Source organism: Phyllostomus discolor, chromosome 7 (assembly GCF_004126475.2).
Source record: "Phyllostomus discolor isolate MPI-MPIP mPhyDis1 chromosome 7, mPhyDis1.pri.v3, whole genome shotgun sequence".
Lineage (NCBI taxonomy): Eukaryota > Metazoa > Chordata > Mammalia > Chiroptera > Phyllostomidae > Phyllostomus > Phyllostomus discolor.
The window spans coordinates 7,043,325-7,067,400 of NC_040909.2; the positions used below are offsets into that span (position 1 = coordinate 7,043,325).

Sequence of the window (24,076 nt, forward strand, 5' to 3'; positions counted from 1 at the left end):
GTGCGGCCAAGGTGGAAAGCCCCGGCACCCTGGGCCTCCCTGCCTCTGCCCCCTCTCCCGGGCACCCTGTAGTTCCCGAGGCAAGGGGCGCACTCTCAGCAAGCCGCAACGGAAGTATTCGAGGCCATTCTGGCCGCCGAGGCCATTGCGCCACCAGCCTGCTTTCCTCACTCCGAAAGCTGCTGACAACCCACCACGGCGTCACTTTGCTGCAGTGGGCAGGGAAGTTTCCATCGCAATTTCCCCATCGCTGCACGCTGAGCCAGGCTCCCCGCTGCCCGGGGCACGCCTGCATCCCTGCCCGCTACTCCCTGAAGGAAGGAAAGAGTGCAAGGCGTTCCCCGGCAGGCCCTGCGCCCCGCCCCGCCCCGCCCCCCCCCCCCCCCCCCCCTGCAGCTGCTGGGCTCGCCCTCTCTGCTCTCCTCGTCTCATCCGGGGTCTCCGCTGGGGGGCCCGTTTGCGTTCTCAGCTCCTGTCTGAAACAGGAACGGCCAGTCCGCACAGGGAGAAAATGGGCCACCTTGCCAGGGGTCCGGCGCAAAGGTGGGACGCCCCTTGTCACGGAGCCACTGGGAAGATGGAACCACAATCATGGCTGTCACTGAGGGCCCAGAGAAAAGGGCCCTTTGGCGCACTGTCCGAAGAGGCACAGACGTGACCGCCTCTCTGGAAGGCAGGGACAGCAGAGAAAAGGCCTTAAGACGCCTTCACACCACGGGACGCAGCGACCGACAGCCCCGGCCGCGGCCCTACAGGACATCCCCGTGGTCCCCTGCAGTCACCGTCCACCGAGTCACCGCGAACGCCGAGTCGGCGAGCCCTGAACCGCTGCTCCCAGGGGAAACCTGAGCCTGGGTTCCCCCGAGCCTCTGGTCGGGCTTTCGCCAACCACTCCGCACGTATAACGTTCCGTCTGTGTTTCCGACACCTCCTTCAGTGTGTGCCGCGGATGCATTAACACTGGACTCACGCCCGAGCGAAGCGTACGGAACACGCACCCTTTCTCCGGAGGACACGTCCTGGCCTTCTTACGTTCGGGGACAGGCCCGGGCAGCACACCAGCGGTGCCTGCGGGGGCCTCCTAAAGCTGAGAAATCGCCGGCAAAAGGCACGAAAATGCAAAAACCGCAGCGTCGAACACACCACGAAGCGGATGCTTGTTTAGAGCGCGAGCGCTGGAACGGGCAGGTGCCGCGTCGCCCCGGAGACCTCGGCTGGAACACCCGCGTGCGGGTGACGCCCGATTTTCACTGCTCCGTGCGTGTCCCTGAAGGATCGCCCAGGGGTGCCGACTCTCGAGGAGGGGCTCACACACACACATTCCAGCAAGCAGGCGGACGCGCAGAGCAGAACCTGAACAGTGAGATCGACTGCGCATGAACGCCTGACAAACCCACTTATGTTAACTTTTAGAACAAGCACACGAATGAAGCATGAACGAGCCGGAGCGGCGGTTGTGGGGGGCGCGGGCGCTGGCTGGGAGGAGGCGCGAGGGAGCTTCCTGGGCGGAACTGTCCACACCGGGCGGGGAGCGTGGGTTACGGCGGTGCGTGCACTCGTCAAAACTCATGGAACTGCACAGGTCACTGCGTGTAAATAGAAGTTTTCTTAAAACACAGCCACAAATTCCTGGACGCTCCCTCCATGATGGGGAGGTGGGGGTCCGAGACCTCTCCCCTGGCGTGGGGTTGGGCTGGTGACGGTCAGGAGAGCCGGGAGGGTCCAGTGGGGACGTGAGAAGCTGCTGTGCACGCATGGCGGGGCCGAGGCCCGCCCTGTTTACTCAGGGGCAGCCCCGCCCATTCCTCCACCCCTCGTCCTGCACCACCGCCTCAGACGGTCACCTGGACTGTCACCTTGGGCAGAGCTGCCCCTCCCACCACTCCCACGCCACACACCGCTGTCGGCCGGGGGGGACCTGAATAGGCAGCAGCCACGGGCAGGCCCCAGGTGGGGGCGGGGCTGCCGGCTCCAACAGTGACGTCAGTGCGGGCCAACAAAGGGCCTGTGTCAGCCGGGCCACCTGAGAGGACAGCCTCCGCTGCTGCCTCAGGGCAGGCCCCAGACAATGGGGTCTTTGCACGCTGCCCGGACAGCCACCCTGCTGTGGCCGCCCTCCCCCACAGCCCTCCCCCACAGCCGGGCAGGACCTCTAGGGCCGGGCCAGAGGCGCAGGGCGTGGGCAGCCTGTCGGCTGGGGCCCCCGGAGGAGCCAAGTCCCCAGGGGCCCCTCCCACCTCTCTGGACAGGAAACAGCGATTTTCACTTCTCTAACTGCAGCCAGGGGAGGGGCGGCCTCTTCCGAGGCTCTGCCCCCACTCGCCGAACAGAGTGTGTTTTTACGGTTCTGGAAAGTTGGCTCAGCTGCACGGCCACCTGCTGGGTCGCGCCACACGCAGACGCCAGCCTGGGGCCCCGGGGTGTCCTCCTCCTCCTCCGTCAGAGCTCACACGAGCCTCGGGGGGTGTGGGGTGAAGGGGATGCGGGGTGGGGGGACTACAGTGGGTGGGGGTGGGGGTGGTGATACCCGTCTCCCCTGGACAAATCAGAATCTTCTCGTTTACACCCCCAGGATCTGAACGCATCGATGGGGCCTGGCTTTCGGATGGGCCAAAGTAAAAGGAGGCTTTGACATGTCTGAGCAAACGATCCCTGTTCAGTGCTCGTGCGGTAAGCACCCCCCACGTGCCACGCCCTGTTCTGAGAGCCGCACGCAGCTCAGCCCCAGCCCACAGAGAAACGACGCCAACCACCTGGGACTTGACGTTTTCAGGGAGCCACACTTGACAAGTGAACGCAGGCGAAACTAATTTTAATAATAGATCTACTTAGCCCGGTGTACCCAAAGCACTCTCATTTAAACATAAAGCCGGTATAAAAACATACAAGAGCTATTTACACGTTTTTCCCAGACCGAGCCTTCCGAACCCAGGTCTCTCACACACAGAGCACCACGCGATGCGGACTGGCCATGCTTGGACGGGCTCGGTATCCCCGTGGCCGGTGCCTCCCACACTGGACCGCATGGACACACTCCGTGCTAACCCAGTCCTTGCCATGCCCACACCCACATTTCCTGATGGGGAAACAGAGGCACGAGACAGTGGGCACCCGCCCAGGGCAGGCCGGGCCACGACAGACCCAGAGCCCACACATGTGTGTGGCTTTTCACACGCACAAACAGCAACTCAGATGCTGACTTTCGTGTAATGCAAATGTCTCCTCCGATAAGAACACGTGTGCAGGCCACCGTGTGTCTGCTGTCTCCCTGCCCCACCACCCCGCCCAGGACTTAGGGGAGCTGGGCCCCAAGCCCTGCAGGCCCAGACAAACCACGGCACCCACACCTCCTCCAGCCCCTCCAGCCCTCAGCCACCCAGGGCACCTTCCACCCACGTGGGAGAGCTCATCTGAGGAGCTCCCGCTCAGGTCCACGGCCGAGGACAGCTGGCCCGGCACGCTGGCCTCCCTAGCACGCACTCACGGCAGCGACACCCCACGCAGAGCACCGACACTCGGGAGGGAGTCAGGGAATGTCCCCTCCCTCCACCAGCACGGCCTCCACTCTTCGTCCATCGGGGACCCCCTGAGCATCCGCTGTGCGCCAGGCGCTGCCCTGGGCCCTGGAGAGGCACCAGTGACCAGGACAGACCCCTCGCTGTCCTGGGACGCACACACCAGCAGGGGAGGCAGGCAGTAAGTCCCCGTGCACAGAGGAAGCCCCGCTGACCCTAATGCAGCCCCTCGCAGACCCCAGGTGCTCCACACTGGCTGTTGAGAGAGAACAGAGGATTTGGGCCTGACTGAAATCCCCTTCTCCTAAAAACACGGCCACATCTCAGGTGGGCGCGGGGGACGGGGCCTCTCCACACCTCCTGCGGCCTCTGGAGGTTCAGCGCCTGCCACGTCCGGCATCCGCCCCGTGTCTGGCCGGCCCACCCACCACCAGCCAGGCCACCCACATCCTCGCCCTGTAAGCTCGCCCTTCGACCCGATGCGCTGCCAGGGTGTGACAGGTGTCGGCACAGGGCGTCCCAGCTGCCGCTGGACACGAGGTGTGGACAGATTACGTGTGCGGCTTTCCCTGAGGCTCCGCCCACGACGGCGAGGCAAACGGCCACTGTGGCCGAGGTGTTTCAATGCTCCATGCCGACGGCCTGACGCTATGAACACGCACGGACCGGTCATTCCACAAACTCCTCACGAGTCCCTCCTACAGACCAGGCATCTGGAATCCTATCTCGAATCTTATCACTAATTTCAGTGTTTGGTTTTATTTCCTCATTTTCTGCATTGCTTAGGGGCCGCTTTATCATACAGCTTGAACTGTGCTCCCCCCAAGAATGTAGTTTTGATCCCCTGAGCCAGGCCAACAATGACCAAGCGTTACTGGTGAGAGAGGAACACTTCTGCGTCACCCGGGTGGGGACACGATGACCTCACGGAGGGGCCTGCCATCGCCATCCCCTTGCCGGCTGCCCAGGGTGTGTCCAGTTGCTCGCGGTTTTCCCCGCCCTCGCCTCCCGAGGCTCCTCTGCTCCGCGGCTGGCTCCTCGTCCAAGTTCAGCTGAGACGCCCACACCCCACACGCAGTGTCTAAAGCAGGTCCCGGCCCCAAACACCGTCACCCCCAGAGCCAGGAGCCTATGGCCCCAAACCCCACAGCATGGGAAAGCAGACAGAATTCTAACGAGCCCAGGACACCCACGCCCCGTAAGGAGAGGAAACTGAGGAGGGAGAGGGAAGCCACGTGCCCAAGATGGCACAGGCTGCAACGCAGGGCCACCAGCATGGTCAAGGTGAAGAGCACTCTGTCAGCCAACGCCCTGGGGCCCAGCGACAGCTGCGGTCTCCTTCTAAATTCAATACCTACTGCATCGCCAGGAAGCAAATGCCAGCCCAGGTGGGGGAGGGGGACAGAGCAGGCGACCTTTCGGCAGACACAAAGCCCTCCCTCCCTCCGCTGGGCTGGGCGAGCAGGGACCATCCTGTGAGCAAATGGGGCCACAGCAGGGTTCCACCAGCTGAGAGGAAACCACCAGCCCAGCTGGCGGGACGCTCCAGGGCACAGGGCAGCTGCTGCCGTGGTCAGCAGGGCTTCGGGCAGCCAGGGCGAACTGGCCACTGTCTGGTCACACGGAACGGACTGTCATGTGCCGCCCAGTCTGGAGCCTGCTGGGATGCATGTCCTCAGGGCCTATTAGTGGGGTGCCCTGTCTGCTCGGTCCTCAAGTTACCTGGGTCTCTGCGCCTCCCGGGATTGGCTGCAGGGAGACCCACGCTGAACTCAAGTCCCCTTCTTCTGGATGCCAGACAGCATCACAGTAGGCTTCCAGAACTTTCTCTATGCTACAAATGCACGTGTGTGAAAAGAGAAAAACCCCTGATCTGCTCCCAGCGGACTTCCAGCAACAGGGAGTAAGCAGCCCCAGCTCCTCCCGGGACACAAGCAGACGAGTCACAGAACGAGAAGGGTGAGGAGGGGACAGGTCCCAGTCCAAACCCGGGGCTCTCCAGACTTAAAATAGCCTGGCCTCGGACCCTACGGAATTCCCTCCGGAACACTCGTAGAGAAAGTCTCCAGCCTCCCGGCATGGCCCTGACACTCTGTGTCCAGCTGGTGTCCCTGGGGGAGTGGGAGGGGACGAATGGAAAACAAGCCCTGGAGTGCCTATAAATACCGCTGGCGAGTGCCCTCCTGCCGGCGACACGCCTGGGAGAATGCGGGGGCCCGTGCTGGTTGAAGGCAGGGTTTCTGGTCAGTGTGCCAGGGGGACTCCGCGCACAGTTCCAGCCTGGGCCTGACCTCGACCCTGAGGCCAAGGCATTGTGGCTGCCCCCGAGGACAGTGTGAGCTGGCACCCTGCACCCGCCCCCCTTCCTTGCCCACAGCACTTGGGAGTGTCACACAAGCACCACTTGCCCTGACTCACACCCTTCAGAGGAACGTGAGAAGTCAGGGGCCTGAGGGGTGGCGGGCAGTCAAGGCCACTGCGTGGCCCCTGTGCATGCCCCTGACCTCCACGGTCCCATCACTGCCCTGCAGGGAGGGCCTTCTGCCTCAGGAGGAACCTGGGTGCCCAGCCCCAGCTCCCAGAGTGGGGTCCAGCTCCAGCAGCCAGCCGGGGCGCCCTTCCAGCCCTGCCTTCTTGTTGCTCCCCCAGAGAAGAAGGGAGACGCTAGTCCTGACCTCCTTGTGGCCCGAGTCCCCCTGAGGTTCCCTTTGTCAGAAAGCCACTGTGCTTCCCGCAGTGGCGAGGCCGCACAGCCTGGCGGCCGACTCTCGGACTCGGCAGCCACACGCAGCAAAGCCCCTTTTAATAAACATACTAGGTGGGCTACTTAATTTCTGTGTGCCTCCCTTCCCCCTCTATAAAAGGGGGGTCATGAAATAGGGTCGTCGGGAGGGTCAGACTAGTTGATGCCCCTGAGATACTTGCAAAGGGGCCCGGCACAGAGCAACCGCTCCACGAATTTTAGCTGAAGTTTCTCTGAGCCGTCTCCCCGGCCAAACACCCCTGCTCCGTCCCCTCCACAGTCCGCCCTCCCGTCAGCAGACATGCCCTGAGCCCCCACCGTGTGGGGCCCCGACGGTGCCAGCAGGCCCCACGGCCACTGTCCCGTGTCCAGGGATCAGGACTGAGGGAGCCTACGGCGGGAGCCTGGGACGTGCCAGCAACAACAAGGTCGCCGAGCCCCACGCCCGGGGCTGGCGGCTGCCCCCGCCCCTGCCCCCCATGCACGGAGGACCCCACGGGGAACTGGAACGAGAGCCTCTGCGGGCTCTGCAATACAGGGGCGCCCACGTCTGGCTGTCTCCTTCAGCTCCTTAGTCCTTCCCAGTCTCGCTCTCATCAGACACACCCCACAGGGCAACCTGGCCTCCCATTCAGAAAACGCTTCTGCGTCTCTCCGAACAGCCAGAACCCAGCGCAGGACCCGTAACGCATCCCGCGTCCCAGCGGGCTCCGGCCGCAGTGCCGCACGGCCGCCTTCCGCCAAAACGCGCCGCGCTGGTTGTTCTGAGGGCGGCAGGCGTGTCAGTGACTCACGGCTCTCGTGGTAACTGCACGTCTGTTCCAGAATATCTCAAGGGCAAGCGGTTACCACTTACAATTGGAAAAGTAACAGCAACTGAAAAAAAAAAGTCTTTTCATTCCGTGGAGGTCTGGAAGCTGGGTTGTCTGTGCAGCCCCTGCCTCCCCAGGCCCTCGCTGCGGCCGACACCCCTGCGGCCCGGCTCTGGGTCCCTCGGCCTGTTAAAATCGAGGTGCTCGGTTTGCACCCCTAGCCACAGGGGCTGGACTTCAAGAGTGGAGCTCCCAGCTCAGCAGAGAGAGAGAGAGGGGCCGGCCCAGCGCCACCCCTGGGGTGTCGGGAGGGTCAGGCCCAGGACACCTGGTGTGCTCACTCTCAGGTGCGCGCCTGGCTTCCACAGTTCCGTCTCCTGCGCAGAGTCACAAATCAACACGTGTAAAAAAATACAACTTTTTAAAAAACAAAATCTCTGGCAAGGATGGCCATGAGTAAAGGTCAGTTTCATGCTCCAGATGACTGATGGAAAGAGCAGAGAATCAGACGGAGGAGACAAGACGTTCTTTCCTGGTCCCCAAGGAACACAGCAGGAGCACCGTCCCGAGGGGAGGGCGTGGCCGCAGAGGCAGGCAGCCCGATGGGACCAGACAGCCACCGTGGGAAGCCGACGTCAGGACACACCAGTGCCGCAGCTGGAGACCCGCGGGCCAGCAGGACGCCGGCCGGGGACGGGCAAGGGCACGTGCCCCGTGGTGGCAGGAACATCACAAGCTCCGGACTGGAGACGAGGCTGGGGGACAGGAGCCAGCAAGCCCAGTGGACTGGGGCACGGCCCGCACATGGGCCTCAGGGGCACAGGCGGAGAACTACGGTGTCACTGCCAAGTGCAACGGCCCCAGCCTGAGCCTCTGGCGCCCTTCCCTGCAGCACTGAGAGTACGGGGCCCTGGCCGTGCACCTTGCTGACTTGTGTCAGGGGACAGATGAACCGCAGTGAGGGGCGGGCACTTACCTAGTCATCCTCTCCCCACTGACACCTCGGAAGAGCAACCCTGTGGACAACGCTGGCAGGTAGGGATGGGGCGGAAGGATGGTGGAGAGCCCGCCCCTTTGGGGAACACAGAGCACCAATGGCGTCCGAACCCTGGCCACTGACCACACAGGAGCAGCCACACGACAGCGTGAGCTGGACAGCGCAGCGGGCACGATGGAGCCGGCCCCGCTGAGGTCACTGCCTCCTCGCTCTCCACAGCCGGGGCTGCGCCCCGACCACCCACACACTGTCCCTTTCTCCCCAAACCTGCCTTTGAAACACTTTAAAACCTGCTTAAGCTTTCAGAAGTTACTTCGAATCACACAACTGCTTAAAAACTCATGGTTGTCACAACTTATCTTTCTGATAACTTTTCTTTCTTGCTACGGTTATCTTTCAAGGCTTGCAGTGACTCTAAGGGGCGTGCGGTGGGGCTGCTTGGACACTGGGCACGTCCCGCATCTCGATCTGGCTGCATGCAGGCCGTGTGGGTGCACCCCCTTTGTGAACATCTACAACGTGTATGGTACCCGTCAATGAAAAGCTAAAAAACACACGCCCTTCGATTTTAAGGGGCCGATGACCTGGTCCACTAAAACAAACAAAAACAAAACGCACGTAGCTTACGCGATTTCCAAAGGGCTGGGTGTCGCCCTGTCTCGGGTGTGCACTGCAGGGCTGGCTGGGCAGAGCTGAGACCGTGGGTGCCACTGACAGACGCTGCCACAGGATCGGAACTTCACCTGCACGGCAATGGGCGCCCGGACCCAAGCCACGGCGCAATGTCTCCTGAAGGAGTTCAGGTGGACTCTCCGGTGGTGGCATTTGGTGACACCGGCTGCGCAGACAGAGCCGGAGGGCTGAAGACCTTCTGCCGCCCCCTCCTTCAGCACTGGGTTCGGGTTTACTGCCGCGCCTGGCCTTGGGGGCAGCCGGGGCGGCCCGGGCTGCAGGCTGGTGTGGCGGCTGGCACTCTCCCCTCCCCCTCTCTGCAGGAAGGGGTCCCAGGAGCACCCCCCACGCACTGAGCTCTGTCTCAAACTCAGCCCCCTAGGAAACCCAGCCTGGGGCAGGTGGTGCGTTTGCGTCATTTTCCTTAAGACGGGAGGAGAGGCCCAGCGTGAGGAAGACCAGTGGACAACGAGTGGACACCGTGGAGGAAAAGGCGGGAAGGGCTAAACAAAAGGCACAGCGCGCTCCTCACTTCCTCCTCGGTGTAAACAGCGGCGTGCAACGGAAGCCAGTGTGGTCCTGGGTGGGGGGGGCGTCCTCCAAGAGCGAGGCCTGGGAAGGCGGGAAGCCCAACAACGTTGTTCTCCTAGCGGCAAAGCCTGTCCTTAACTCTTTCCTCGTGGACAGACAGACACAAAGGGGAATCCCGGAGAAGGAAGGAGGGAGAAACGCCCCCCCAGGACCAGACTGTACCACGCTACAGAGACGGCCACGGAACGCGCCAGAAGAGCCCCCGGGGACAGGCGGGCCAATCACCGGAGACCGAGGTGTCTTCAGCCCTCGGTGTTCTCCAAGGCGGCGGCCAGGGGTCCCGAGCCCCACCCACAGCGGCCACAGGGACACCTTCACATGCCCCGGGAAGGGGCCACGGCAGCAACCCCGACGCCTCCTCTGCTCTGCTCCTGGCCAGGACTCCGACTGCTGGCACCTCTCTCTCTGGCTAGAGCCCCGTATCTGTATATATCCTTCCACTCGGAAGTACGCTTTCATCCCTATTTAGCAAGGGCAGTGTGCTGGGCAGACAAACTCTGTATTGAGTGGCACCACACCTGGGGCTGGTCCAGCCTCCTTGCACCCCGGGAGCGGGCAGGCTGGGAAGACAGCAGGGCTCGCGCAAGGTCCCACGGCAGAAGCTGGGCCGGGAGTGACGGCCAGGTGCTCAGAGGACAGGGGCAGGCGTTCTCCTCCACCACACGGCCGGTCACACCGGAGCGGGGGGAGGCTCGCTGCCCCACTGGGCACGGGGCAGGCCCTCTCCTCCGAGGTGGGCAGTGGGCTCCCTAGCACAAGCCCCCCAACAAAGCCACCAGGCAGCACGTGGAGGGCACAGAGCCCCCAGCCCTGCAACCCCACCCCGGGAGCTCCACCCCACAGCCCCACCGGCACCTTGCAGCTGGCCCCTTTCGCAGTCCTCCCCGAGCGAGTGCTGCCTACGTGACCTGGGGCACAGCCACGCGGCGGTGACGCTGAGCCAGCTGAAGGCATGCCGACACTGAACAACTGCCAAGACGCACCATTTGGGGCGAAGGCAAAGAGCAGGTGACAACATGCCACCACCGTCACCGGCAGCTGGAAATTCATTACACTCAGGACACCCGACTGGAAACGGGGGTCGGAGGAAGATGCATCGTTTGCAGCCCGTGTTTTTACGTCTTTTGAATTTTACGTCTTTTGAATGTGAGTAATGCAGTCAAAAAATAAACGTGATTCCCTTTACCATCCAGAGCAGGCGCACCCACAGCAGGACGCAGACTGGTGGCTGGGGGGGAGCAGGGGCTGGGACAGGGGCAGACGGGAGGCAACGGCTTGGGTGCGGGCTTCCCTCCGGGGCAAAGAGAGGTTCCGAAAGTGACAGGGTGGCGTCCGCCCAACACGACAAATGTGCTGAACGTACTGAATGCCTCTGCGCTGTTCACTTCAAAATGGTTAATTCTGTTACGTGACGCTCACCACAAATATTTTAAAGCTGTAAACTAAAACGAATGAATGCGGCTCTCACATCTGAGTTTGGCTGGGGCGGGTGAGGGGTGCTGCCTGGCGATGCTGGTGAAAGGCCTGGCTGGGCCGAACCCTGAGGCGTGATCCCAGCCACACCCGGCGCCACCTGTGAGGCCTCGGATAAGTCACGTGACACCCCCCCCCCTCCAGCTTCAGCTTCCACCTCCGTGCAGCCGGGCTTGACGACAGAGCCCTCCTCTGAGGGCTGTTGTGACGAGTTCATTAAACGTTCCGCGTCCAGGGTCTAGCTCAGCGCCTGGCACGGCCCAGCCCCCCCGGCTGCTGCTCTTGCTGTCCGCCCTGCTGAGTAAGCCCGTGCCCCAGGCAGACACATGCCCACCGTCTCACCTCCTTCAAGCCTCCTCCCGAATGCCACCTGTGGCTGGGCCCTTCCTGCACACCTGATTTAAAACTGGCACCCTCCCCCCCCCCCCCCCCCCCCGTGCTGCCCTGCAGCTCCTCCCCCTCCTCTACTCCCTTCTCTGCCTGAAAACCGGCTGGTTTATTTTGTTCATCGCCTGTCTCCACGGTTGCTGCCTGGGGAGGCAGAGCCTTGGTCGGACCTGTTCACTCTGTACCCCAGGACCTGGAGTGGAGCACGGCCTCGGGGAGGTGCTCAGTGAACGTGCTGAATGAATGAATGAATGAATGAATGGCGTTCACTAATATCTACGCTCTGATCCGAGCGGAAACGTGCCTCCCTGAGAAAGCCAAACTGGGGTTCTGCTGTGTAAGGAGCTTGAAATAAATTAAAGGAGAGAGAGCACCCTCCTCGGGAGCACACCCCCCTCTTTCCCGACCCCCTCCACCTCCTCCCCGCAGGTGCGTACCCTAACCCTTCTCTCTACACTCCAAGGGCCCTCCCTTTGCCTCCGTGACTTGCTTCCCGAGACCATTTCTTCTACGGCCCACTTCTGCCTCTGTGACTCTCTGCATAAACTTCCTCTTATTAAAAAGAATTAAACAGCCCTGGCTGGCATAGCTCAGTGGATTGAGCGCGGGCTGCGAACCAAAGTGTCGCAGGTTCGATTCCACTCAGGGCACATGCCTGGGTTGCAGGCCATGACCCCCAGCAACCACACATTGATGTTTCTCTCTCTCCCTATCTCCTTCCCTTCCCTCTCTAAAAATAAATAAAATCTTTAAAAAAAAAAAGAATTAAACAAAAGTTTAAATTAAAAAGAACACACAGAATTTCCAGCTAAGCACTATCCCCAAAGAAGGGAATTTGCAGAGAAGAAGGGAGGCTCCTCAGTAAAACGATGCCATGTGCTCGCAAGCACACACCAACGAACCTCGCCGCGTCCCTGCCTGCCCGATGCGGCGTGAGCACGGTCCCCGGGGGACTCTCGCCAGGAGCAAGGACAAGGAGCCACTCACCACGAGAGCCTCGAGCTGCCGAGCAGCCCCGGGCCCATTCACGGAGAACAGAGTCGGCTGAAATCAGCAGGCCGCACCTCCCCTGCAGGGCCACTCCACCCCCGCCCCCCTCCACCGGGCAGAGCGGCCACCCCGGAGGTACCCAGCTTCCCAGAGCTCCCAGGCCTCACAGGGGAGAAACTGTGACCCCGAGCATCCAGAGTTCAAAACTGGAAAAAAACCCCAAAAAACAAAAACAACCCTCAGACTCTCTAAAAATAGGCTGGTCTCCGGTCAGGTCTCCTCTGAGACCGCCCCAGCGTGACTCCGCAGCCGACCAGAGCTGCCCTCCGCTGCCTCCAGCCCCGCGCGGAGGAAAAAACCGCCGAGGCCTGAGGTCTCCAAAAGTTTGTGGTTTTTAAAATAAAAGGAGAATAAAACAAAAATCTGTGAGTTTGGGCAAAACCAGAAAGGAGCATCTTGCACCCTATTTTTAGCAACCTGGCGGCTGGCCGGAACCCCAGACAGGGGGCGGGGGCTGAGTCAGGAGGCACCTAGTCCGCGGGTCTCAAAGTTCCCCGGGTGTCAGTCAGGCTTGTGGAAATGCCGGGTCTCACCCCGATTCCCGATTCCCGACTCGGTGGATCCGGGGTGGCACCCTATAAGCTGCAATTCTAACCATTTCCCCGGGGGCAGGATGCGGCTGGTCCAGAGACCAAGAACCACTGCTCTGGACACTCCTTCATGCTAGGGTGACACCTGTCTCGACTCCCCCCAGTCCGGCAGACAGACTCACTCCCACACTCACACGCAGGGCCCTACCGGCCCCCGCCTGACCACTGCTCCTCTCTCAGCCAGCGCTGCCTGGCCCAGCCAGCTGCGATGCAGGGCTCGGGGGCACGGGGCAGGACAGAGCTGCCCTGTCCCAGCCCTGGAATCTCAATGAGCCCAAGGCAGCGGGAGGCCCGAAGGCACACCTGGAACCCTTGAAAACCGGCGTCATGGCACCTCCCTTATTTGAAAGCCTCACGCGTAATCCCACCCTGCTTCACCCTTTACACATGGGTGACCCCCAGCTGCAAGGTCTGCTTTCTGCCCAGGGATGCTTTCAAGTTTCTGAATCAGAAGAAGCACCTGAAAGAGGAAGCCAGAAAACACACACACACACACACACACACACACACACATGCACGACAGGCCGAAGAGCTACAGCATCCCTGGGGCCAACCCCACACAGCCCACAGCAGGCCGCCCCGCCAGCCTCTCTCTCACTCACCGAAGTAGTCGGCCTTCGGGTGGGCGTCCATCTCCCGCTCCAGGCGCTGCGTGAGGGCTTCCAACTTCAGCTCGGCGGCGGAGGGCCCAGGCTCGGGGCCCGGGCTGAGGGTCTGGCAGGGCAGCTTCACCCTGTGGGGGCCAGGGTTCTCTGCGAGCACAGGCCCCAGGCCGCCCTCCGAAGACCAGCCGGGGGGACCTTCTTTACAAGGTAGCTCCGGCGGGGTGGACAGCGCTGGATGGCTGCGGCTGGTGGGGCTGAGTCTGGGACCCGCGCCAGGGTCTGTGCCGCCAGGCTTGGGACCCAGGCCGGGGGCCGCTGCACCCAGCTGCAAACCGTCCATGCTGGCTGGCAAGGACGACGGCCCAGAGCTAGAAAGGTAAGACTTGGGCCCCTCCTGGAACCAGGGCTGAGAGTGCACGCTCGGGCTGGGCGTCATGGCTGAAACCTCTCTCCCAACCCCGGAGTTTGTTCTGGGAAGAGCTCCCTGACTGGGGCAGCTCAGGGCCAGCGGTGCTGAGAAAGGGGTCCTGGGCTGAGCCGGGCCCAGCAGGGCTCCGTTCTCCGGGCCTGGGGAGGGCAGGCCAGGCCTCACCCACTGGGAGGAGGCGGTGGTCCAAAGAGCTGCTGGCTTCTCGCTGCCACGGCCATCGACGCCACCGTCCTGGCCGCTCTCGAGCGACCTGCTGGAGCCTGGGGAGAGCTGTGGCTGGTATAAGTGAGGATCCCTGGACGGTTTGGGTGGTGCGGGATCACTTCCTGGGGCGCCAGGCCACCCGCTCCCTACACCCAGCCTGATGCTGGAAGGTGCTCCTGGGTCTTCACCCCACTTTGGGCTTGCCAAGGAGAGGTTGTCATAATAGTCCCCGTGGGTGAGGCAGGAAGGATCCTCACAGGGACTCACCCCGTGGAAAGCAGACATCTCAGAGCTCACGGGGCCCTCCTTAGCACCACAGTCCTGGCTACCAGGCCTCGCGCTGCGGACGTACGGCCTGGCCCTCTGCTCCTGTGGTGGGCACAAGGGCTGCCCAGCGGCGATGGTGGTAGCCGCGGCAGGAGCTCCTGCTGAGGCAGCCAGAGGGGGCTTGGCAGCGCCATCCGTGGTCAGCTTGCTGCCCGCACCAGTGTCCCGGTGGGCCTGGGGGCCCGGACGCCCCCCACCATTGACAGGACCTCGGCTGGCCCTGGGCAGGGTCTCGTCTTGGAGGAGCTGTTGCTGCTGCTGAAGGTGGATTTTGGCCATCTTGGTGGCAAACACCCTGCGTGTTTCCTCAAACTCCGGGTTGTTGCCCACACCCTTGTCCACTCGGAAGAGCCCATCCTTGGATGCCTCATACATGTTCAGGTCCTCGATGAATTTACTGGCCTCCAGGCCCAGGTCGTCATACTTATCCATGTTGCAGACTGGTGTGGATGCCTAGGCCCGGTGCCCCTAGTAAGTGAGTGAGTGTGTGTGTGTGTGTGTGTAGGAGGTGGTGGGGATGTGCTGGCCAAGAACCGGGGCTCAAGTCCAGCCCAGAACAGGTAAAACCTTCCACCTGCCCAGAGTGAGAGTCATGACCCAGGCCTCACAGTCCAGCCCACGCTGAGGCCTCAAAGCCTGATGGATTAAGTTCTCTTCCAACTTCTTTTCCCCTCGGAAGTGTCCACGTGGGGGCAGATGGTGGCGCTTCCCTGTCCCAGCTTACAGTGCGTTCTTTTCTCTTTTTCAAATCATGAAAGGAGGAAAAAAAAAATCACATCCTCCCTAACCAACCAAACACAGAAGCCCACAAGGCGGCTGCCGCAGGACCGGGCCGGGGTGAAGTCGCCTGGGCCAGAGAGTGCAGAAGCCTCCGCACCGTCCAGCCGGAGCAAAGGCGCGGCGGCCGGGGGCGCAGGCACGTCCCGGGCGCGCTCGGTCCCCTCCGCTTACCCTCGCAGCCGCGCAGCTGTGATCCTGGCCGGGGCCGAGAGGGAGCGCGGTCCTCCGCGCACGGGCCGGTCTGGCGGCCGCAGGAAGTTCACGGGGGCCGGAGCGGGTGGCCTATTGTCCGAGAGCGGCGGCGGCTGAGCGCGCGCGGGCCGGAGGGCGGCGGGACGCGGAAGTGAGTGCGCCGGACGCCGTACCCGCCGCTCGGTCGCCAGCCGGGCACGTCCCGGGCCTGCGAGGGGGCGGAGACGGGGGAGGTGGCCAGGGGGCGGGGGCGCGGCCCAGGGGCGGGGCGGGCGCTCCGGGGCGGGTCTGCGCGGGGCAACGTGGCCCAGTCGCCTGTCCCGCCGGGGCTGTGGAGCCCCGAAGCGTGTTCCGCACGGGGTTCCGCGCTCAAGCGCCCGGATTGCGCTAGGTTTCCCTGCTGCCACCATCGCCCCCTGAGAGTCCTGGACTGTCTCCGGGCCTCCGGCTCCGCCCTGTCCCTGGCAGCGCTGGGCCCCGGCCTCTGCTCAGAGACCACCGGCGGGAGCCCTGGCCAGTGGGCCCGAGACCTGCCGCTTAGTGTTTGCGGGAGTCTCGAGGGCGCACGCTCCTCTCCCCACCTTGCATCAGTTTCCACGGCAGGAAGCCACCCCCCCCCCCCCCATGTACTGCAGGACACTGCCTCTGGCCGGTCTGTGCGCGCTGCTCAACTTCACCGAAGTGTACGAGTGGAGGTCCAGGCTGTCACCCGTGGGCATCACCCGTGGGCTGGGCCAACGTCCTCTCTGATACGTGAGCGACTAAGGCACAGAGGGGGACGTGTCCAAGATGCCGCGGTAACAAGGAAACCGTGGCTGGGAGCTCAAGTCCCGTGAAAAGGGGAGAAAGTGTGTTGTTCCTGGAGCGCGGGTTTGAAGTCCTCAGAGCGGCAATAAGAACGCGTCCCCTGGTGGCTTGTTATTCTTACGGACATTCCCGACTCCTAAGTAGCCCGCACACCTTGTGGGGCGGGGGAGGGGCGGGGGCGCGGGCGCGGGCGGGCTCCAGAGCGCCCCTGCGCGGCGCGGGGCTCCCTGCGCCAACTCCAAGGTGTGGAGCAGCTTCATCTCCCACACAGCAGCCAGAGCGACGGTAAAAGTACCAGACCTGTCACTTCCCCGCTTAAACCCTTGTCAACTAAGAAGGTCCAAACCTGTAGACAATGTTTATAAATACTAACGTGCGCCACACACAGGGTATGCCCGGAAGCAGGACTTTCACAGACTGAGATAAATGTTCCCAAGGAAGTGACGGTTTGCAACTTCTTTTATGTGTTTGGAATTAAGGAGGGAACCTACAGAAGCCTGCACGGAGGAGAGAGACCTCGGTGGGGATGGGATTCCAGGACGGTTAAGAGTACATGCTCTCCCCTGGCTGGCGTAGCTCGGTGGATTGAGCGCGGGCTGTGAACCAAAGTGTCGCAGGTTCGATTCCCAGCCAGGGTACAGGCCTGGGTTGCAGGCCATGACCCCCAGCAACCGCACATTGATGTTTCTCTCTCTCTCTGTCTATCTCCCTCCCTTCCCTCTCTAAACATAAATAAATAAAATCTTTTTTAAAAGTAAAAAAAAAAAGATTACATGCTCTCTTGAGGATGGTACTGCTTTGGGAGGGCTCTGCTCTGAAATGGGTGGTCACATACTAGAAGGAGGGGCCTGAAAAGAGACATCTCAAAAGTGTGTTCACCAGGATGCACAGAGACCGTGGACAGGGCTTACGTAAGGCAGAGACAAGGCGTTTACTAAGGAAGTCATATGCATGGTGCGTGGCTACCCACCATGACGTGCCTGGCTGAGAATTTATGACCAGATCACCCTGTAAGGTTCCTTCCTGTGGAGCTCGCTTGTCATCCACAGCCTCCAGGCGGACCCTCGACTTCTATTAAAGTTGGTCCCCTACCACAGCCCTCCTGAACTGGCTCCCTGGAACTGATCTGGGAGGCCTTTCCACGCTATGTTCTAGCTCCCTAGTGTACGCCAAGAACCTGGCCTTGAACTTCTCAGTGGCTCATCCTTCCCATCTCTGCCAAGGTCACCCCCTCCTAGAGGTTTATTTGCACAATAAAATTTGAGAGGCACTGCTATAACAAGTATACTAGAATAAGGTGTTTTTACTTTTAGAATCTTTTAATTTTTTTCAATGTCTGAGGAATTAGTCCTTTAGGCCCCTCCCTGCAAAAGTTCTTTCTTTTAAATTTTATTTATTTATTTTTAGAGAGGGAAGGGAGGGAGAAAGAGAGAGAGAGAGAGAAAGAAACATCAATGTGCGTTTGCTGGGGGCCGTGACCTGCAACCCAGGCACGTGCCCTGACTGGGAATCGAACCTTCGATGCTTTGGTTCGCAGCCCACGCTCCATCCACTGAGCTACACCAGCCAGGGCTTTAAAATCTTTTAATTTTTTATCTGTGAAAGTAATACATGTTTACGATAACAACTCTGAACAATAGAGATACATAAACTTTTTAAAAGTTGCCCATAACCCCCTTGTTCAGAGGTAATCGTTATTACACATTAGTATGCCCTTAGGCATCCAGTGATACTTGGTGATTAATAACAGGATAACTTATAAACCGAATCATTTGCTTGTGAAATTTCTGGAGCAGTGGAACCAGCAGCAGCAGCAGCAGCATCACCGGGAACTGGCCTGGCTGAGCAGTTCCCAACTGCATCTGAAGTCCTCAGGAAGTACATGGGAATGCTGGTTGCTGGGGCCTACCCCCGGAGTCTCTGACTCAGCAGCTCTGTCCAGCTGGGGCCTCAGAATCCGCATCTCCAACAAGTTCCCAGGCTATGCTGGTGCAGCTGGCTCAGGACCCACCCTCGGGGACCAGTGGTCTACAGCCCCAGGTCCCATGCTTCTCAGAGCACTGTGACGGTGACCCTGGGTGCACCCAGGCGTGAGGACATCTCTCAGAGTGGAAAGCTGCGACCCACTTTGCCTGACCCTTGAGCTTTGGGGACATAGCTGACAAAGCACTAGGGACACGAGGCCACCCCTGTGCAACATCTAAAAGCCCAGGGCCAGCTTCCTGGGTGCTCAGAGCCGATAGCCAGGAACAGGCGCAGGCGCCGCAGACCCCAGCCAGGGCGTCTTTCGAATCGCTCTTCTCCTTTCATTCTAGGGGACCAGCTGCTGAGGCCCATAGTTTCGGTCCCCACCTGCCCCCGACCCCCATGTAGGCTTGCCTGAAGTGCCCAGAACCTATGGCCTATACGCCCCACTCCCACTCCGCTCTAGAAACAGTGACACCATCTCCACCAATAGACACACACACCCCTGAACCATGTATTTCCTGCCCCAGCTGGGCATGCCCACTCAGTCCGGGGAGCACCTTGTAGCTTTCCAGGCAGCTTACAAAAACGGGATCCCGTGACGTCAAAGCACATAGTATAGCTCTGTGAAAGGGTCCTTAGTGATGTAGGGAAAGGCCAGGTGGCCACTGGGTGTTTTACTGCTGTGTTTAATTATTTTTCCCCCAAAGATTTTATTTATTTTTAGAGAGAGAAGAAGGGAGGGAGACAGAGAGGGAGAGAAACATCCGTGTTTGAGAGAGACATGGATAGGTTGCCTCTCTCTCGCACGCTCCCCCTACTGGAGCCCTGGCCCGCAACCCAGGCATGAGCCCTGGCTGGGAATCGAACTGTCAGCCTTTCGGTTTGCAGGCCGGTGCTCAATCCACTGAGCAACACCAGCCAGGGCTACTTAATTCTTAAACACAGGGATGCTTCCAAATTCTGTGCCCAGCATTTAGAATGGCAGCCGCGCACTGACGGGTGTGGCTCAGCTGGTAGGGCGTTATCCCACAAATTGAAAGGTCACTGGTCCCATTCCCAGCTCTCACGGCACTTACAAGGAGGCAACTGAGCGATGTTTCTGACTCACATCAATGTTTCTCTCCCCCTCTTTGTCCCTCCTTTCTCCTTTAAAAAGTAAAAAATTAATAATACTAATTTTAAAAATAATAAAGAATCAGAATGGCAGCCGTGGTTATTTAACACGTATTATAGACCAGTTTTCTCTGTTCCATGTGCTTGGAAACATCGGTTGATTAATATCGCAAAGTATGTGCTTTTAACACCAGTCGTTTAAAAAGCAAAACAACGACGAGCTCAATGTTTTATTAATAAGTAGGCAGAGCATGAATGGTGTTAAGAGTTTGCTGATAACATTTGGTTTTGTTGTGTTCAGTGAGAAATGTTCTGATTTCTGTTTTACCTGTGAAGCTGCCCCCGGGCCAGGCTCACACCCTGTGGCCCAACCTGGGTGACAGGACCCATAGTGTACGCACGGCTTTCCTTTAGTCTTCGAGTCTGTTTTCCCAAGAACGCCGGTGTAGACACTGCCCGCCTGGGAACACGCTCACGAAATGTGCCATTTTCGGCTTGTGCCCAGAATCCCAGTAACATCAGTGAGATCACGTCTGTCCGCAGCTCCAAACCCTCGGTGCTCCTGCTCCAGGAGTCCCGTCGGACCACGACCCTCCCCTTGATCCCCTGTGATCAGGTCTCTTGCTACCTCTACCCCATAGTCTCCCCTCACCCAGCCCCCGCCCCCGCTCCCGCCGGCCACACTGACTTCCTCGCCATTCCAGCCCTTGCCCTCACACGCATTCATTCCCTCACCAAACCAGACGCCCTGGGCTCTTTTCCAGGAGCTGAGGATGTGACTGTGAACAAAATAGACAGACTTTTTAAAAAGATTTTATTTATTTTAGAGAGGGGAATGGAGGGAGAAAGAGAGGGAAAAAATATTAATGTGTGGTTGCCCCATGAGCACCCCCTACTGGGGACCTGGCCCACAACCCAGACATGTGCCCTGACTGGGAATCGAACTGGTGACCCCTGGTTTGCAGTCCAGCTCTCAATCCACTGAGCCACACCAGCCAGGGCAGGGCCAGGCTTTTTTTTTTCTTTTTTTTTTTTTTTTTTTGTCCTATTTGGACTTCATCCTGGGAAAGGGATGTAAACAAAGTAGACACATGCCTCACAGCATGCATTAGAATGAGGTGAGCGCCGTGGAGAAAGGGAAGCTGGGTAGGAGGGGCGCTGTTTTAGATACAGTGGCCAGGGAAGGTCTCACTGAGGATGTGACATCGGACAAAGGCTAGAAGAGCCAGTGGAAGGAGACATGTTAGAGACAGCCACTCCCTGCAGAGTGTGTTGGGTAAAGGGAATAGAGGGGAAAGTGCCATTAAGAGAGGGTCTTTGGATTTTTTTAAAGATTTTATTTATTTTTGGAGAGAGGGGAGTGGACAGAGAAAAGAGAAACATCAATTGGCTGCCTCTCACACACCACACGCCCTGACCAAGGACTGAACCCACAATGCATGCATGTGCCCTGACCAGGAATCGAACCAGCGACCTTTCACTTGGCTGGATGACGCCCAACCAGCTAAGCCACACAGACCAGGAGTATTTTTACAATAGGAGGTGCCCCATATTTCTATGCCCATGGCGCGGTTCCGGGAGATGGGGGTTGGGAGGAGGAGGATGGCTAATGTGGGAGAACAGGAGGAGTTTTGGAGTGACGGGCCAGCCTGGGGCCGGGCTCCACCGCTGACTGCCTCCAGGGTTGCAGGGAGGAAGGGTTTGGGTGAGGATGAAGTCGGGAAGTGCATAGGTGTGGGAACCTGGGGGTGGCAGGGAGCTCTGGTTACTCCAGGAAGGAGGAAGGAGGGTGAACCGAGAGGGAAGCAGGCGAGTTGCTGCCGGGGACTGGCCACCTCGGAGCGAGAGAGCGAACAAACAAACAGCCTCACGAGCGCGGAGAGATGGAAGCGTGGAGACTCCCCCTCCCTCCACCCTGAGGTTCTGGGCATGACTCTCGGGGAGGCTGGCCAGCGCGGTGGCACGGTTTTCTGGAGCCCAGGCTCAGTCATGCCGATGGGGGCGTGCGGTGGGTGGGGAGCTAGGTCTAACCAGGCTGGCTTTTGCCAAGTGAGTGCCATGTAGCCAAAATGAGCAAGGGAGTCGCCACTTCTCCTGCCTGGAGCCCCAGATATTCTCGGGACTCCCTGGCTCGCCACCCTCAGGTCCTCACTCAGTGGTCACATCCCCAGGGAGCCCCCTTCTCTCCATCCTTGTCCCTGTGTGACACCACAGTGAACTTGTGTCTCATCACTGGAATGCAAACCTCAGGCCACGGATCGCTGACTGCACAACGATGATATTGACACAGCCCAGGAACCTAGAACGGAGCCTGGCACGTGGCAGGGCCCCTCCTCATGCTGGGTGAAAGGATGAATGAATGAATGAATGAATGAGCCACAGCAGAAAAGGGGCACAGCAGGCACGCCCGTCTGTAGGTGAAGAGAATTAACGGACTGAACGATGACTCAGATTTGGAGAAACGAAGGAGGCTACATTATTACTCATCACTTGGCATGTCACTTTAAACCTTCTGAAGATATTATTAGTTACCTCGTACTAAGGATCTGGCCTACTAGTACATCGCCTACCTTGCTAGGCAAGAATATGATCATGTATAAACGTGTGTGTGCATGTGCATTCGAATGCATACATGATTTGTGAAGAGTTTCTGTTTGCATGCACACACAGATGTTTTTCCTACAGGGAGGTATAAGGAGTTGTTGGCTTCAGGGCATCTGCAAATCCCGAAGGCAACACCGCAGGCAGAGTGAATTCCCAGGGGCCCACGGAGCACAGCCCGTCCTCGGACAGAGCCCTGCTTCTTGTGCAGTTCGCTGAAAGGGCCTTCCTGTGCCTTCTGCTGGCTCCAGGGAAGCCTCCGCACACAATGCTGCGTGTGTCCCGAGGCGGCAGGGCCAATTCAGGGGGAGCGCTGAAAAGCATCTTTATGTTCCAGCCGAGCAGCTGGGTGAAGAACTAAGAAGAAGCCTGGTTCCTCTGGGCTCTCAGCAGCCCACGGAGGCCCAGCGCAGGCCAAGGAACCCTGGCCCCTCCGGATGTGCTGCCTGAGCCTTGGGTTGCTTGGACCCCAGGGCAACTGGGAAGTTGCTCTGTGAATGGTGACAGGCAGCTTCGAAGGAGAGCCTTTTTGGGGGCTTATAACTGGGCTGTGTGTCACGACCGTCTGCCCTGGCAAGCTGCCCAGGCCAGACCCAGGTATCGGGACCGTGACCTTGCACTGTGCGTGCAGCCTGAGCCAGGCAGCTGGGGCCTCCTCTTCAGCGGCCTCAGCCCCACGCCCGGGCCTCCCGCCACACAGGAAGACGCAGCTGGAGGCATGTGCCCAGCCACAGGGCCCCACGTGGCTCCTCCCGCCCCCCCCCCCACCCCACCCGCACCCACAGGGGAGGGAGGCCGCACGCTGGCCCCAGCCCAACCCCGCCCCGGGCCATCTGCTCGGGGAGCAGCAGGAGCGTTTGACAGAACGAGGTGGAGTGGAGCGCTGTTGTCTGGCTCCACTCCGGTCTCTGCTTCCTCCTTTTCTTTTTTTTTAAATAAGCAACACGGGTTTATGGCTCCACATTCAAAAGTTGCCAACGAGCACAGAGTGAAAGGAACGTGTCTCTCCCAGCCCTGAGGGCCAGGCAACCAGTGACCCGGCTAGAAACCACCACGACATCGCCGTAGCACACAGGCGTGTACAGTTCTGTGTGTGTATGTACGTGTGTGTGTGTGTGTTAACAATGTAAGACTGCACTGCCCCTTGCTTTCTGGACCTCACGATACTCTTGGGAAGCTTTTCACGTCATTTCACATGCAGCTGCAGGGGCCAGTATTCTCTTCATGTGAGTCACGCAGTTTGTGGCCAGCGCCCCTCGCAGGCCTTTGCTCCTGCGTGGTCGCTGTCCCTGTGCCGTAGCGATGGACGACTCAGAAACCACCTCACGCCTCTGCGAGCCACACCGAGGGAGAAACCCCCACGAGGTAGGCACATTCTCGAGAACTCCGCCGGGCTGCCGAAATGACTTGGCCGTCTGGATTTCTTCACTGACACCAAGGAAGTCCTCCTTGCTTCCCCCCTCCCCCCCCCCCGCCCCGGTCGCCACTGCTGGGGGCCTGGTGTTCCAGGCACCGGTGAGTCAGAACAAGAATAAGAACAACTGTGGTCGCTAACACGTCACAGCGCCTGCTCTGTGCCCAGCATCACTCTCTACGCTCGACATATGTGACACCGTTTAATCCTCCGGACAAATCATGAGATACGTTCTGTTATCCACGCCTTTGTACAGAAGGGGAAAGTGAGGCACAGGGGTGGTAAGGAGCTTGCCAAAGTCCCACAGCCAGGGGGTGCTGGGTCTCAGGTTGAATCCTGGCAGCTCTGTGCCACACCACAGCGCGTAACAAAATCTTCTGAGCAACCGCTTGGCCACGGGAGCCTCCTGAGGCTGCTGCCGGGGTGCACGCGCCCCAGCCGGTGTGGGCCCGCCAAGCCTGAGTGGGGGCCACATCTTCAGCTCCCAACACCGCCAGGTGCCCAGAGAGATGCTGCACTAGGTCGTAAGCCTTGTTCATGCTGGTACCTGGTACATGGCTCCGTTAATTACCAGTGAATGAATGAATGCTGTACTGGATGAAATAATGCACGTAACAGCTAACATTTGTGGAGTACTGGCTAAGAGTTCGCCATACATTATCTCTTCTACAAAGGAGATAAATCCCATTGTTCCATTCTACTGATGGGGAAACACAGGCTCATGGAGGCTGAGTAACTGCCTGAGGCACGCAGCTGGTAAGGCCAGGAGCGGGGATGTGATCTCCGGGCGTCCGCTCTCTGCCTC

The 24,076-nt window shown here is 59.8% G+C and overlaps 1 protein-coding gene across 2 annotated transcripts in view; it reads right to left on the reverse strand.

Annotated features, from left to right (window-relative positions):
- The window catches only part of LIMD1 (LIM domains containing 1), a 58,932-nt gene extending 35,955 nt beyond the window's left edge, over nucleotides 1–22,977 (reverse strand). The window contains exons 1-2 of one of the 2 annotated variants that reach the window (XM_036030433.1): nucleotides 22,961–22,977; nucleotides 13,433–14,899 (exon numbers count right to left, since the gene is read on the reverse strand). In XM_036030433.1, coding sequence (XP_035886326.1) covers nucleotides 13,433–14,828 — 1,396 coding nt within the window. In that variant the 5' untranslated portion in view covers nucleotides 14,829–14,899; nucleotides 22,961–22,977. Of the gene's footprint in view, nucleotides 1–13,432; nucleotides 15,581–22,960 lie in introns of those variants that run through there. The other variant, XM_028518416.2, reaches the window with a different exon arrangement.
- Nucleotides 22,978–24,076: the final 1,099 nt, after the last annotated feature.